Here is a 16,024-nt window from a genome sequence, read left to right as displayed (position 1 = left end):
CTGGTGCTCTGTCCCTCAACCCCCCCTGGTGTCAGTCACACTTTAACTCAAATAAAATCAGTCTGAAAATGTTTAAACTGCAGGTTGGAGTTCTGTCATGCCAAAATGATTTCTTACAGGATATCTGAGCCGCAAAGTGAGCTGTGAGAACGTGCAGTCGGTGCAGAGTGGCCTTTTGAGGAAATAGAGACACACGAGGGCGGCAAACGTCTCCCCCAGCCAAAAGCCTCCTCTGGCCAAAGCTCAACCAAAGGGACAGGCGAGGAGGAAAAAGGGAACCATTGACACACTGGTATTCTTCAGCCAAAGTGGAGGCCCAGCGCAAAATGTGTTCAGTAGAGAAGGGGGGGTTGAGGGACAGAGCAGGCAACCAGATACAAAGAGGCCCTGTGTCAATGCAGTGGCTCTGTGACTGAAGATAATCAACACTAAAATAATATGTAACTCGAGTGGTCCCCAGCATACAAGGTCAGCACCGCTGGCTCGACCGACCAGGCTGTCGGGGATTCTGACACATTCTGGGTTGATGTGCAAGTGCTCGGGGGTTTCAGCTGTATGGAAGGGGTTGGCCGAGCTCCACCGCCACACAAAGAGCCTCTCTGCCAGTCTGGACTGTAGGAGGGGAGTTCACTGCTCTCTCAGCTCAAGCCTCTACATTTCCTCTATTCCTCCAGTCCCAGCATTTCGTCTGTTTACCTCTGCTGTACTTCTGTGTTATGTTAGTACACCGATATACCATTAGGAATAACCCGACTTATTAAAACTCCATGTTATAAGACCTGTCAATTCATGAGCGGCAATTACAGGAGCATGGGTCATACTCAATGTAATTGCATTGATCTCACCTTCCCCCATTGGGTCCTGGTGGAGAGCAGAATGGGACCCCTCTGGCATGGCACTCAGGCCTCTGGAGCTGACAAAACAAACCATGAAGGGTCAAACAGGATTCAGGCACTTCATGCCCGGGCTTACAGTACATATCACGTGGCAATGTTTTTCTTTCTTGGTGGGTTCTTATTGAAGAACGCCTAATGTTTCTTTACTTTATGTTAGTCTTCCTGAGTTTTCAGTTCTTTTGTCAAGTGAGCCCTGCTCTGCATTGGCTCAATACAGTGGAAAACTTTTATAGTGATCACGTCTGTCTGGGTCAAACTGAACACTATAAGAAGATGATTATTATAAACATTTTTGTGTTTTTCTTCAGGTCTCGTGCAGATTATAATCTAAGTGACTTTCTTATATTTATAGTTTGAATTGTATCGATTGTTTTAAAATACAGTAGAGCTGTTTCAAACGCTTTCGCAAATTACTGCACAGATTAACACCATAGTACAATGAGTACTGTACTGTATATAAAATATAGTTTACTGAAGTTAAAATTATAATGAGGCTATAGCCTGAAACAGTATTTTGCCTGTTTTTTCCCATCAATAGTGCAAATTGGCTACTACGCCTGAGTACACTGAACATTGTAAGCGGACTAATTGGTTACCATAAGCGGTCGATCATTGTAACCGTGATCGCCATAATCGCTTTCCACAAAGCTGGGGCTGAAGTATGTATGCAAAGTGGAGGCAACAGCGACATGAGCTCATACTAATCCGTAGAGAAAGGGCCGGAGGGTTAGACAACAGTCTAACTTAACATGGTAAAGATTTGACATTTAAGAACCTGCCTATTGAGCTATATACACATCAATGATGCATCTTTAATTGATGTGTTTCTCAAAAACAGCATTACAAATTGATTTATGAAAAGCCACTACAATAAATATGAATGTCCGCTGCATAAAATTACTGACAAATGAAACAGAGGAGCCCAACAAAAACAAGTACATTTCATAAAAACTTGCTTTTATACATTTGTTTTCATAAGTGTTACAAATAAATCCATGTCGCATCAAAACAAGTCTCTCGTCATCGATGCGACGGTCCGGTGAGAGTACAGGTTCACCCCGGGTGGCAAGTATTTTTTAATCCCTCATGCCAGGCTGCGGTGCCGTTAATGATGCGGCATGTCCCCTCAGAGTCACTGTGCTGCCAGTTTCTCACATCACTGCCTCTCTGGCTCCTTACAACAAATTAACATGAAAGACTGCGCATGAGAACTTCTCTCCCTGTGATTCCTAGTGAGCCCCCGGCCTTTTAAACATTACATTCTCCAGCCAGCTAGATCAGAGGAGCAGGAATTCTTCAGGGATTAGGATGGGCATTGTTCATAGCACGCTTGCTGGCCACTGTGCCGAGCTGACAGCCGGGCAAGCCGAGGCCGAGCTAAGACCACTGCCAGGAGGTTCGCCAATTAAGATGTGCAGGAATGCAAGGAGGAAAGTCACAAAGCTGGATCCACACATTAAGATCACTGCTTCACTGTAGGGTCCCTGCAGCTCTAGCCTGGACTCAAGTACAGCTTGTTTACTGGACAAGAAAGTCAGCAGCCATAGAAATATTATTATTATTTTGTTCGTCGCAAAGAAAATCTTATCCACAAAATGAATGCAGGTTCTTCTTTGGACTCATAAGTCATCATTCATTTCTATAGTTTCATGATATTTACAGTTGGTGAAAGAATTACCCTAACTACCCGACATTTTGATCTGTTTTGCCTTCAACGTGGATCTGACTGACATCTATATTTGAGAGCAAACAAATGGTGTAAGATGCACAGATTTATGCTCAGTCAATGCAGCACTGCTACAACAACATTCCAGTAGAATGAAGCCTCCTCAAACAGCCGTTGACCAATTGATTTTCAAGTGGTGAGCTAGTTTGTGAAGCCTGCAGGAGTAGTGTTCATGTCGAGGGTCAGGCTCTGAACTTGTTTCAGTGAACAGCGAACTAAAAAAAAAATCCTCTGTTAATCCCAACTACTATGAGTTTATGAGCTAACCCCACTCTATGACCAGACCAAAACGAATCTGTCTCTGGTCAATGAGAGGCAAGCCTATAATGGGCTCAAAACCTAGACGGGTGGAGAGAGTGAAAATGTCTAGCAGTGTAACCCACAATATTAACACATCTGGACAGAATTCAACAATCGTAACTCATTACCTTTCACCTCCTGTTTGCTGACATATGGCAATTCCAAATCCTTGTTTTTCTAGGGAGGGGGTACAGCCAGATTTCAAATCCTAAAGCAAACACTACCTACAGGCTAACATTCATGCCAAGCTGACCACCTGTCCTTGAAATAGCAGCCATTTCACTCAAATGGAGAGCATTTGGCTCCCACAGCTGACGACTGCGTTACCCGCGGCATGAACTGGCCGCATGGGAATCTGCAATTCTCCCCTTAATTGAAGACAGATGCTAAGAGCCAATCTGATGGTTATTAAAAGCAAGACCTGCAATGGATCACTTCTTCAGATGGGCTGATAAACATCCTTGTTCCTCTAATCGCCAGGCTTTGACACTGATCCAGGCAGTCAAAGCCTGAATTCCTTTCTTTAAAACACAGCAAAGTGATAATTAAGTTGCTGGTCAAGATACAGCACTCATACCAAAAAAAAAAAAAGGAGAACGTTTATACCGAGTCATCTCCACAAATGTGTTAAAATCCTCACGCTGGGATAATACACACAGAGAAACATACCTTGAACCAAGACCTTAGGCCTAACATGTTAAAGGAGAAGAGTCCTTGGGGGGGATGATGACTATCTGGAGTATTTTTCACCATTGGCAGCCTGTCATGGTTACGAGAGAAGTGAAACCACTGAAGCAAAGACGAAACCAGACTTATGCTCTGAGGGAGACATGCCACTTTCTCTGTCTCTTCAGGAAGGATTATAGGGGGCACAGACAAGTCAGTGAGGATTGTGACATATTTAACCAAATAAAAGCTTTATTGAAGGCAAATATATGGACTGCATTTACATTTAAATCTTAAAAAAACCAACCTCCCATCCACCAGCTGCCCTATTGTCAACTGTTGATGCTCACAACTGATAGCAGGCCGTTTTGATCCAGCGTCTGAATCCAAAAAAAAAAGGAAATTAATCAGCCGTCTGTGCAACAGTTAACAGCTCAGATTGATGTCTCCTCATGCGGAGCAAGTTAATGGGAGGAGAAGCTAAAAATAGTCCAGAGTATTCTGGCTGCGCTTCGCTCTCACAGTCGGAGACCTACCGGATCACGTTGCATTCACCGTCTGCCCCGACTAGGCCCACGGGAATCTGGAAGTATGACATAAGCCCCCTGGGGTGTCATCAGTCAGACATAGTGGTGCGGGTTTCTTCAAGACGCCATCACTCAGGACGGATGTTTACGCTCAGAACAAATAAGACTCAACCTGGCACGGCAGGCAGACGTTTCAAGGTCCTACAGGCTGATTGAAATAGACTTTTTCATTATTTCAGCTCTGGTGCTATGCAAGACCTCTCTCTCTCTCTCTCACCCCGGCAGAAAATATCCCCTGACAAACAGCCTTTCTGTTGTTGCCCTCTTTCCCACATTACTCCTGCAGTTTGTCCCCCTGACACACAGGCCTCAAGAGACCAACAGCTTTTCATTCACTGGGGGACAACAATAAACCCTTACGGTCTCTCTTCACCTCAATCAAATCCACAGCTTCCACAAAAGAGCTGTCCTAACGCGTGACTTCCCCCAGACACACAACATATGAGCCTCTCATTTTAGTGCGCTGCGTTTTTGAGCATGCTGCTGAGATGTGGCGATAAGCGATACATCCAAATGAACACCCAGAGGGCAGTTTTGCCCATATGGTGCACGTAGAAACCGGCCAAAATAGCCCTTAATGGAGGAATAATCATTCCCCGCTGTGCTGAAAAAGGAGAAAAAGCCATTTTCACCTTCCAGTCAATGACGTATAAACACACAGAATGCATACCTGGCAAATAAGGTTGGAAAGTGCCATCTTAAGTGACAAATGACAAGTGAAGACTTCCAGCTCTTCGCAATTATAAATGGTAGACAACCAGAGGGTACGTAGTCCTCCATAATGTCCTGCAGTGTTTGGAGGGGAGAGTAGAGGGCTGCTGGGTAAAATAAGACAGCAAGTCTTCAAATAGAATTGGAGTGTATACCCATTTAAAGGTGCATGACACCACATCTGCAAGCAAACGGCTCCCTTGTGCCTTTGTGGGGGCTTGTCAAGATGGTAATAACAAAAACATAGTGTCTGGCCTTCCTTGAGCGTCTGGAATGTTAAATCAATTATGGCACAAACTCATCACTTTCAAACAAACACAAAGTTGTTATTTAACTCTCACAACATAATCCTAGCTGTAACTAGCTGGAACTGTATGGTCCCATGAGATGTAAATCTAACTTCTCAATAAGCTCTCAACCACAAAATGACAAAGGAGGTGACTAATGAAAAGCTCAAGAGCAGGTTTTTAAAAAGTCATAAGATCTCCATCGATGAAACCAGGTCTGCATTCACACAGCTTCAGCATACCAAGACTCGGAAAGAAGGAAGAAAGTGCCAGCTCTGAGATCCAAGACACACTTAGGCAGTTTCCTGTCTGGACCACCTGGAAGAGAGCGCCGTTCATCGCATTGAGGCAACATTTATCTCAAATTATGTTGAGACGTTATTGTCTAAAAGGTCAAGTGAGGTCAAAGGAGTGGAAGATGGAACTTTTCACTGGTAACTGATTGATTCTGTCCCATTCTTCTCCAACAGCTGGTGGGGGAAGTCATTGACCTATGAACAGCCTGCATTTGAAACCTCACTGTGTCTCACTGGGGTGCTCATTAGAAAAAAAACAATTAGGATTGCATGGGGCACCATAGGAGGAGGGCATAGGAGGAGGGCAATGGGATGCAGAGAAAGAGGAAATGACAAATGATTCAACGGCAGCATGGAGGTTATTCAGTCTCGCAAGTTAAATCTGACATCGATGCTTCAGTGGAAAAAAATCTTTAAAAAAAACAGAGTCACCAGCAGCTGATCAAAGTTCACTCAACAGAGAGTGTTCTGTTTCAAAGACAAACACTACTTATCTGACTGAAACTCCTGCCCACTTCAGGGCTCGCAGTATATCTTGCAGGTTGTGAAATGTACCTAAAATCGGTATGCAACACCTCCAGGTAATGCAACGTCCAAAGGCAGAGGAGTTCATCATCAGGAATGTGTTGAAGTGTTGTATTTATGTTGAACTCAAAACGGTCTCTTGGCTGAACTCATAAGCCCGATTACACACACACACAGATGTTTTGTAGTTGACACTCTCTGTGTGGCTGTTTTATTGGTTCGTTCCGCTGAAATGGAGCAATGTTATTGCTGGTATAAGTTGGTCAACTCAAACCCTTGTTCCTTTTTCTTACGGCAGATCAACACGCGCCTGACAAGGCGAACAAAATGCCCAGTGTTTCTAAACAGCCCTTAAAAACAAACTATCAATATCAACATGATAAACACAGAAGATGCATTCTTGTCACGTGTAGCTTAACTGGCGTCACAGCTACAGTTGAGTTTGCTAACATTTGGTAAAGTTGTCCAAAGCAGTTCACGTACCGAATTCGCCAACTTCTTTCCTCCCGACGACTTTTGTCCCCGGTAAAAACTTTTCTGTGCACTTCCTTGGTGTAAATCTTGAAGTTGCTCTGATAGTTGTTGTTTTCTCACATGTTAAAATCCGCTCAGACACACACGTCCCAGCGCAGGTCATCAGCTTGTACTGCGTCCAACTCCCAAACACTGCTGCATCTCTGCACAACTGCGAAAAACGGATGCTGCGTTCAGGACCCGTCGGAAATATTGCAATTAGTCCGCTACACCGCAACACCAATGAGAATATCCTCTGGTTCTCGCTCATGTCAGCTGCAGGTGATAACAAAATGCATGTTATTGCCCCATGTGAGCCTCCAAGTGAATTAAAAATATTGGTCACATTAAAACTGCTGTTGCTATAGGATGCATTTTGTTGTTTGGTTCACAGTTGTCACTTCCCAACAAAATAAACAAAAGTGCACAGAATTAACACTTCTAAAACACTTTGTATATACCATATAGTCGTATATATGTAGTTGTTTATTTTTGAGAAGGCTTGTTTTAAGATGAGCAAGAAAACTATCAATGAAAGGCCACCTGTCTTAAGAGTCTGTAATTTACGAGGAGTTCTTGAATGTAACAAAGGCCCGCCTGTTTTTGACAGGCCAGTGTCTGTTTGGTTAGTGTCAGAGGTATTCCCACACATCTTAACATCTGGCCTGCATAGTTTGGTCATTTCGTTCGGTATTAGACAGTTTCAAAATGACTTAAACAACCAGATTGTTTTCTCTTTAAGGTTTCTTTACTTCCACTCGTGGACGAATATGTTTCCAATCCAATGACAGGCGTGTGAAAGGACATAACCAATTGTAACTCCGCCAATTACATTTATGACGGTCAGGTCAGTCGACTGGGGGTCTCACAAAGGATGCTTCAGTGAATCAATTGGGTGGTTGCTAATTTATGTGTGGATGATTAAATAGAGAGGGGCGCGTTTGCTTTGCACAACCCCCTCTCTGACCCCATAAAGGCTGTGAAGAAAGCAATATGCTGGACGACTTCACTGAAAGAGTCAACACAATGTGAAAATGCAGCTCCTATTGTCACAGATAGGCTACAGTCTTATAAAATGAACTCGCTCCAGTAGGCCTACAATGTGCAGCTTTATTCCCTCAAAGCTGCGCTATCCCAATGATTCTAATTCAGAAAATGATTTCAAAATCAAAGAAATAATTTGTGTAGCCCATATTAAACTGATGTATCTGCACAGTGCTGCCGAGTTGAATATATAATAAACCAATGTCGCCACCTGCTGGTAATAAAGAGCAATGTCTCTGCCCAGTGTGTAGGTATCACTGGATTATACATCTAGAAAGAATGGCATTTGGAAAATGTCTGCAACTGTATTTTCAAAACTTTAAGGATTTTACAGTGCATGATAATTTGTTATTCAGAGATGCACTCTATTACAGGTATAGGCGTAATATGTTGTATATTGGAGAACGTCATAATACAAGATCACAGCGATTATAGTCACTAAATGGCTCTTAGACGCCATTGTTGTGTCCTCAGAGGCTGCAGTTTATTAAGTTAATTATGGCAACAGACTAGGTTTTTGCTGGAGAGAATTATTATTCTAGGTACAAAATTTTCAATAATATTAATGTATATAATAAAATATTCTGTAAAAGCTTAACCTGAAATTAAAAATACAACCGGCGTATTATCTGGCCTATGAGGAGATTGGACAGTACCTGTGTTACAGAAAGAAATGGAGGTTGGTTAAAAAGTCAGAAAAAACCCCACTCCCAAGTATATTTTGATTTCATATATTTATTTAGTATAAACAATATGATACTGCTAAAGTTACAGAAACCTATATAATGTCATGTACAAACACACAGCAAGGAGTATTTCTAAAGGTATTAATGAGTATTATTTAATGAAGGCATTGTGCTCGTTCTGAAAAATCAGTGACAAAATAACTTTCTCAAGTAAAATATTACTTTCTCAAAATTCTAAGATTATGTACAACATTACGCGTGTATGTGTAATCCAACGTAACAATGGTTTATAAACAGGATAAAAATACATTTGACAGAGTGAAGAAGCTGGCAGGGCAGGATTTTAGGAAGTTGAAGGGTTCTCCTTATACCATTACATATCCACAAACATCCCCACAGCTCTTTAAAGGGACGCATGGGAAGCTAGACTCTTACTTTTAAGTAACGGACCAATGTGAACCGAGTGACAACTCGGGATCTAACTTTTGAAATGACTTTATTTCATAAAGAGCTGTTCACTAAGAACAATCAGATGCAGATAAAACAAAAGTAGAAAATATTTAGGATTTTAACCTGATCCAATGACATCCAGTGACAATCTACATTCAAACTAATGACAATCCTTCAATTCTAACTGTTATCCAACCATTCATTTTAACAGGCCACTGCATTAAAAACAAGCTAAAAGTCAAAATATAACCCGTCACATTTCATCATCACTGAAGACGTTCTGCCTTCTATGTACATCACCCTTACGAAATAAAAACACATCCCCTTCAGCATTCAAACTCAGTCAGTGGACATTGTTTGTTCAGTGTACAACAACTGTCTCTAACAACCAGTGTAACTCACAACCAAAATGGTGGTCAAAGGTGAGGACTGGAGAATCATATGGGCTTGGTGGTGCTGTTGTAGACTAGGCGCTCTCTGTCCTCCAAGCTGACCGGCACAGTGTTGACGGGCACACGCTGGTGCTGTGAAGACTTCTTCTTTCCCTTCATGAGGCAGTACACCAGGAGGCATAGTAAAACGAAGATAGCGACACCCAAGAGGACAGCTATAGCTACAATACCTGTTAAATAAATTAAAACACATTTTAAAAAGGCAATTGAGAACACTACGTGAAAGGCTGCGTCACAAAAGAAAATGGTGCTCTCAGCAACTCGGTGAACTGGAAAAGTGCTCTGGAGCTTTGACAATACCGCTGAATAGCAAGAAAAAGGAAGTCAAAGCTGATGGAGTGGCATAGTTTTTATAGGGAGGTATTATTTAAACTTCTTTTTTAGTCTAGAATGAAACAATAAAAGGAGAACATACCTGTATGGCCTTCGGTCACTCTTTTATCAGCTCTTGCAAACATGTCCTTTTCTGAAATAAAGATAAAGATAGGATATGGTTTTAGACTTCTTATGTTGTATGTGACAAACAAAACCTGAAAAAAGTTTCTTAATTAAACAGAAATCTGGACTCTTGCAATGAGGGGAAATAATACATGTAATAATATTTATGGCCACTTGAAGGCAGCGGAAACAGGCCATGAACACTGCCTTACTTTTAAAGAGTACTCCAGTGTTTTCGCATTATACTCTAAAACATTGTAGAACTCACAATGGACAGTAAAAATAACAATAAAAGATGAATTATGAAAATTGAGGCAGCTAGTAATTTATTCCTTTTTTAAAAGTATTTTATTGTTCTTCCTTGGCAAAACCTGGCACCTACTTTAACCACAATGCAAAGTGACCGCAGAGAGTTCGTTGAGGTGTGTTTTCTGGCTCTTTAGCAGCTAAACGCTCCCAGCTGCCTACTGGGACTGAACATGATGCCAATGAGAGCGGTGAGATTAAATCAAACAGTAAAATCCGGTTTCCTATTACGTGTAGTCATTTTTCCCCCCATTTATTGAAATTTAAGCAGTGTGCAAAATACAAGGGGGCTTGGACCCCCCGAGAACTCTTGATTGAGACTTGAGACCCCCTGAAAGCCTAAACAGCTAAGTTATACGGGGGTCTCTAAAATCGTTTTTTTAATTATTTGTCACTAAAATGTCATTTAAAAGCTTAGTCTACTATGTCCAGCAGTATTCATTATTCAAATTGAAAACATTTATTCACAAATAATAATAGTAAGTGCAAGAAAACGTGCGAGTAACTATCACATTTTAAAATGTTGTAGTAGTTTCATTTCAGTTTTGGACATTAACAGAAGTAGCAGAACTTTCTGACAAATGAAAAATTCAAAGTTCTCATTTATATTTGTTCCCAACAATCTGAGGCTGAGGCAGTGGAAGGTGCTGGAAACCAGTGAGACAGCAGTAAAAGAGATTGGCTAGTGACTGTGTGAAAGATATTAGGGATGTGCAGTATTCTGTGATTTTGTACAATGTATATCTTAGTTGTACAAAAAGGATGTTATTCTACCAGTACGCAAATATCTGTAAAAATCTTAATGTTAGTAACAACCCACCTGTTACCCCATAGCAATATTTAACACAGGAGTCCTTAGAGTCAAATCTGTTGTCATTTCCGTGGCAGCCACCGTAGTTGAAGCGGAAGCAGCTCTTTTGGAGGGCGTCGTAGTACCACCTGGTGAGACTGTCCCGGCAGTTTCCGGTGTCAGGAAGCTCTGTGCAATGCACTGTGAACAACAATAAATGGACAGGTGAGGTGAGACTCTAGGTAGTCGAGTATTAACAGATGGCAAGAGCATACAATAACAACAAATTCTAAGTGACAAAAATCATCATGCCCAAAGGTTTGGAAAGCATAAACAACAAAAAAAGAATTTAAAAAAAAATAACCTTTTTGTTCATTCACTGGAATCGTCTGCAGAATCCTAAAACCGTTGCTCACTAATAAGCACACAGGACATAATTTAAATTAGAATATCTTTCATGGAAACTTGTTTTTTTTTAAATCATTGCTGCATTTATATTTGCATGAGCCTGTATGAAAATGACACCTAGTTTGAATAGTCACTGCTCACATTGCTCGCATGTCTGCTTATCTGAGCCGTCGCTACACTGTGGAGCCGAGTCACATTCCAGACCCGGCAAACAGCAGCCGTTTGCACAGGTGAATTCCCCTTCTGCACATGTAGCACCGCATTTTTCTCCTGTGGCCCACAAACACAGAGGGAATTGTCCCCTTTGCAATATCAACCGTTTAATGGAGTAGAGGAAATTGTGTCAGAAGGTAAAATACTTGGCAGAGTTCACCTACCTTCAGGAATCGGCAAACCTCTGCCGGATTTACCATCTTTTTCTGAAAGAAAAACAACCAAATTAGATTAAAATTCAGTCACTTGTTGAAAATGAATTGAAGACTCAAGGAAGTTACTGGCCTAGCGAAGAGGGGGTCTCGTACATAACCCCCCCCCAAAAAAAGTAAAAAGGTATTTTGTTTTGTTCAGATTGAACCAAGATACTTCAAGTATAAAAGCTCATAGCACAGATACCTAAGCCGGAGCAGGCGTTGATGCACTCCTCCTTGGTGACATAGTTGTTTAAATTCTCGTTGCAGCCCCCAAATGTGAACTCCTCACACTGTTCAGAGGCGGCATTGTAATGCCAGCGAGGGTAGGCACCACGACACCACCCGACCTTCTTCGGAGCCATACAGTGGTCTGGAGGGGAACAAAATAAAAGGATTAGGTTGGATTCACAGTTCATAATAGTCACTTGAGTAAGTAAGAAGTTTGAGAGTTAATGATATAATCGAAATATAGTTATAAATGATCAAAGTTGTCTTATGTAGTCCAGCACAGTAATCGCCCCAAAGGCTGGAGAGAACAGATTTAATGTATAAGACGACTTCATGAGACTCATAACAATGTAACACTTGTGATCATCTCATAGCCGCCGCCACCACTTCCTACTTTCGGTGTCAGTCTCATGAGCAGACAGACACATAATTACATGTGCAGCCGTCTTTGATAGAGGAAGGCAGAGAAAGAGTTGCAGTGTTTCCTATAGACACTGAGGTTACATAAGGCGACGCAAGTTGTCTGCATGTGGTCTATGTCATGACACATAGTCGAAGTCTAACCAGAGTGCTCACGTGCATTACAGTCATTTCAAGACATTACATGCCGACTGCAGAATTAAACCAGGAACTGTAAGTTACACCTTCATCACCAAGGTCTCATGTCTGATTGTCCTTCATGAATGGGTTTAGTTGGTATTCAATCCATTCATTCATTCATTCATTATTGTGGTGTAAATGTGGCAGCATTGACATGTAGTCTCTGCCTATGCCCATGCATAATCCACCAAAGCACAATTACTCACTATTCAGGACACAGGCTGTTAATCAGTAACTGAGCCACTGAAAGGTTAAAAGTGTTTTCTTGTCCTTCAGTCGATCAACCAACAAGCTGCAACATATACAGCTAATGAGTCTAAAGAACTCTTGAATGAGAAATCTTGTCGTCGATACGGAGAAGGATTACAGAGGTGGTTGAAATGTTGTTTGTGTAACACGAGCTGAAACCAGACAGACAGGTTTTGATGAGTCGGGGGTGGAGAGAGTGGGACAGTACCAGGGAAGCAGTAAAAGCCAACTGCACTACTCACTTCCGTTTACAGGAGAAACAAAATGTGCCAAGAGAGCTTCACCGCGGCTGTCTTTGTTGTCTTTAAAGGGAAGCGACACCGATACTTGATGTTATAAAAACAGATTACTTTTACTAAAATGTCTTGCCACATCATGGATGACTTTATTCTGTATTTTCCTACCAACAGTTTCACCCTTACAGGAGACTAATCTGGTCTAATCTTCAAATAACATGAGCTTTTATCGCTCCATCTTCACGCTGTTTCGTCATTTGGTTCCATAGGAATTAGGTGAGCATGCTGTGACATGTTTGATCAGCAAATACCAACCAAACCGCAAACAAACTAAAACACTCAGCAATGACATAACACCAGTGACAACCGTTTTTTTTAGATTTGATTTGATTGTGTAAATAACACCATATCAATAATTTGACTAAAATGTAAAGGTTTATGGAATTTAACAATGCAATTCAAAAATCCAAGAACCATCCTCTCTTAACCGTAGAAAACTATGACTAAAAGAGATGTCCTTTATGAATGAATATGTTCAGATCGTGCTGAGGCTCAGTCTAGATACTCACGGTCAGATTGCTCAGGAGTCAGGACCAGCACGGTGACCTTGGTTGAGTCTGCCTGGCCGATGGCGTCTGTGACCGTTAGCTGGAACTTGTACACCCCAGATGTCAGATTGGACACGCTAAACTGGTCGTCATAGGTGGTTTTCTACACGCCATGAATAGACAGGGTTTTCTTATTATCCACAAATATGATCAGTTGACTTTCAATTTAGCGACCGACACAAATAAATAGCATTACACTGGACATTTAAAAGGAATATCAGACACACAGAAGCAGGATTACTAACAGTTCAAGAGTATGTCAAACTCTTACAAAGAACTTAGGCGAGATCATGTTTGCTTTACTGTGTTTACTCACCTCAATGACAGCATAAGGATAACTGGTGAGCATTTGCCACTTGAAAGATACAATCCCCTGGTCATCTTTGCTCTGAAAGCCGTTCAATGTCACGGTGTCCTGAGGCTGGACTACAAGATCCTGGCCTCCATCGGCCACCGGGGGTTGGTCGCCTTCATCTGGAGAGAGACCATGGGATAGGTGAGCAAATATTACAGATCCAAATACAGTTAAGAGTCACACCTGGACTGACAGGAAACCTAAATACTCTATACTCAGGGCCATAACGACCTGGCGTGTGTGAACATGCATACTGAGGGTTTCTGCCATGTGCCTGTGGACTCACAAATCCACATTACAAAGTGTGTTTTTAAAAAAGTTTTTAAGAAATGATCCGACCCCCTGAAAATGAGCCCTATAGAGGTCAATTTACACGTTACAGCTGTTTCTCTTTGTAGATGTAAGCCCAAAGGAGGAATGTAGGACATAATGACTATATTCATCACACTGTACGATCCCTTTCATAATGTAAGGGGCCCAAACCGTAACATGCATCTCTACATGGATATTTTTTATTTAAAAAAAAAAAAAAAAAAAGAGTTTTCGTCTTACTTTGGGAAACATCCACTGCAAGATGGCTCTCATAAACGGAGTCCAGGATGTAATTGATGTATCCCGTCTTCCTGACAAAGCGGCAGGCGTATTTCTTCTTGTACAGACAATCAAATAGAAAGCAGGAGTTGACTCTGCCTTCCTCGGCTCCTCTCTCCATGAATGCGACATTGCACTTCGGCTCTTTGCAGCAGGAGGCCACGCAGTCCTTGGATCGATGCAGATTAGGCGACGAAATGAACGTCGCTCCGTCTTTCACGGAGTCGTCGACATCGAGGACAAAATCCTCCTGACCCTTCTTGAATCGGGCTATGCACGTCTCACCAAGCTGCCCGCAAGTGGAGTCAAGTAGCACCAGGAGCAGGAGCGCACACGCGCCCCACTGCCCTCTAAGGGGTAAAGTCATTTTATAGGCCCTGTGAAGATTTCCACACAGATAAAAATAAATAAAAAATCCAGAGATCGCCTGTTACGACAGTAGCGAATAAAAACACCAACAAAGGCAGTTTTTTTTTCTTCAATTAATTGTTAGGCCGCAAAGTAGCAAAACACTTTGCTTCTTCTCTCAAATCAAGCTTCAGCTCCTGCTATGCATCCAGAAAACGCTTCAAAGCTTCCACAAACGCTCTCCAGGCAGATTTGATCCTTTCCTACTCTCAAACTCACACGTTTGATGTCGACAAAAAAAAAAACCCTGAGCGATCGACGACATTGCCCAGGTGACTCACCTGAGACATACAGGAAGTGAAATTCCACTCGCGAGATGCCACTCCCTTCTGGCTGTGAAATGATCGCCAAACAAAACAAAACAAGGACAGCGCTTTGTGTGAGTGTGAATGTAAAGCACTGTGCTGTTAACACATGAAGTCATTTACCACATTAGGATTGTTTCATATTGTCACAGGGGGGTATGGCCTTTTATAGAGATTGAACTGCTCGCACACACTCTTCTTGTTCAGCTTGTTCTTCCTTATCTTTTCACTGATATGAATTCAGAACATGGGTGCTTTTTGATGACGTTTTTCTCTGGTAGGAACTTACATTTCTTTAACTTGTAACTGTGACGCACTCGAGAGCCCAGGTTTTGTGTTTTTTTAATTGTTGATAAACTTTTTATTAGTGTACCCCAAAAACTGGGACAACTTTCATCTTGTTAGGGAGTGCACTGGTAATTTACGAAGTTCTACAATGAGCAACGAACTCGTCTAATTTTGATTTTGTCATAATGGAATTCCCCCATGAAAAAGTAATCCTTCAAAATCCTGAGGAAACACTACAAATGACACCAGCAGCAGTCATGCAGCTGCTAGAGGGCAATGGGAATATTTTACCCACTATAGTGTAAACATAGAGTAGGCCTACAATAAGCTCACTAAATACAATATGATCATGTTGAATTATGTAAATGGTTATTTACTTTAGTATTAGTATACATTCTCTTTATATCATAACCCTTTTTAATGTTTAAAAATAAAATAAATTATTCTATGTGTGACAGAAATTAAATACAATCACAAGTTACATCATAAAAAAAACATAAAACCATCAATAAGGTAAAAAACAACAACAATCGAATGCACACAAATTACAGAACAGCAACAAGAGAAGCGTAAAACCTGGTGGTTATATGAGCTGCTTCATACAAACAAATATGTCCAGTGGTCAGACAAGAAAGTGAGTCTTGTAAAAAGTCCCCTCTTTCTGT

General features: G+C 41.6%; 2 protein-coding genes across 8 annotated transcripts in view; both read right to left on the bottom strand.

Annotated features, from left to right (window-relative positions):
* Nucleotides 1-6,670, bottom strand: part of LOC116383593 (pleckstrin homology domain-containing family G member 3) — a 31,981-nt gene extending 25,311 nt beyond the window's left edge. For 3 of the 5 annotated variants that reach the window (XM_031847550.1, XM_031847552.1, XM_031847554.1), the window contains exon 1: nucleotides 6,478-6,670. In XM_031847550.1, the coding sequence (XP_031703410.1) occupies nucleotides 6,478-6,631 (154 nt within the window). In that variant the 5' untranslated portion in view covers nucleotides 6,632-6,670. The other 2 variants (XM_031847555.1, XM_031847551.1) reach the window with 2 other exon arrangements.
* Nucleotides 6,671-8,270: 1,600 nt separating this feature from the next.
* spint1a (serine peptidase inhibitor, Kunitz type 1 a) lies at nucleotides 8,271-15,214 on the bottom strand. 3 transcript variants are annotated; one of them, XM_031846968.1, is made up of 10 exons: nucleotides 14,320-15,213; nucleotides 13,729-13,886; nucleotides 13,374-13,515; nucleotides 11,694-11,861; nucleotides 11,459-11,500; nucleotides 11,223-11,351; nucleotides 11,038-11,088; nucleotides 10,704-10,874; nucleotides 9,555-9,605; nucleotides 8,271-9,309 (listed from the first exon to the last, which is right to left on the bottom strand). In XM_031846968.1, the coding sequence occupies exons 1-10, from the start codon at nucleotides 14,723-14,725 to the stop codon at nucleotides 9,125-9,127; spliced, it is 1,503 nt and encodes a 500-aa protein (XP_031702828.1). In that variant the 5' UTR covers nucleotides 14,726-15,213; the 3' UTR covers nucleotides 8,271-9,124. The 3 variants fall into 3 exon arrangements, with proteins under 3 accessions (XP_031702828.1, XP_031702829.1, XP_031702830.1); XM_031846969.1 differs by lacking the exon at nucleotides 11,038-11,088 and having other exon boundaries at nucleotides 14,320-15,214; XM_031846970.1 differs by lacking the exons at nucleotides 11,038-11,088; nucleotides 11,223-11,351.
* Nucleotides 15,215-16,024: the final 810 nt, after the last annotated feature.

Source organism: Anarrhichthys ocellatus, unplaced genomic scaffold (assembly GCF_004355925.1).
Source record: "Anarrhichthys ocellatus isolate YVR2014 unplaced genomic scaffold, GSC_Weel_1.0 scaffold7, whole genome shotgun sequence".
Classification (NCBI taxonomy): Eukaryota; Metazoa; Chordata; class Actinopteri; order Perciformes; family Anarhichadidae; genus Anarrhichthys; species Anarrhichthys ocellatus.
This window is presented reverse-complemented; position numbering and strand designations above follow the sequence as displayed.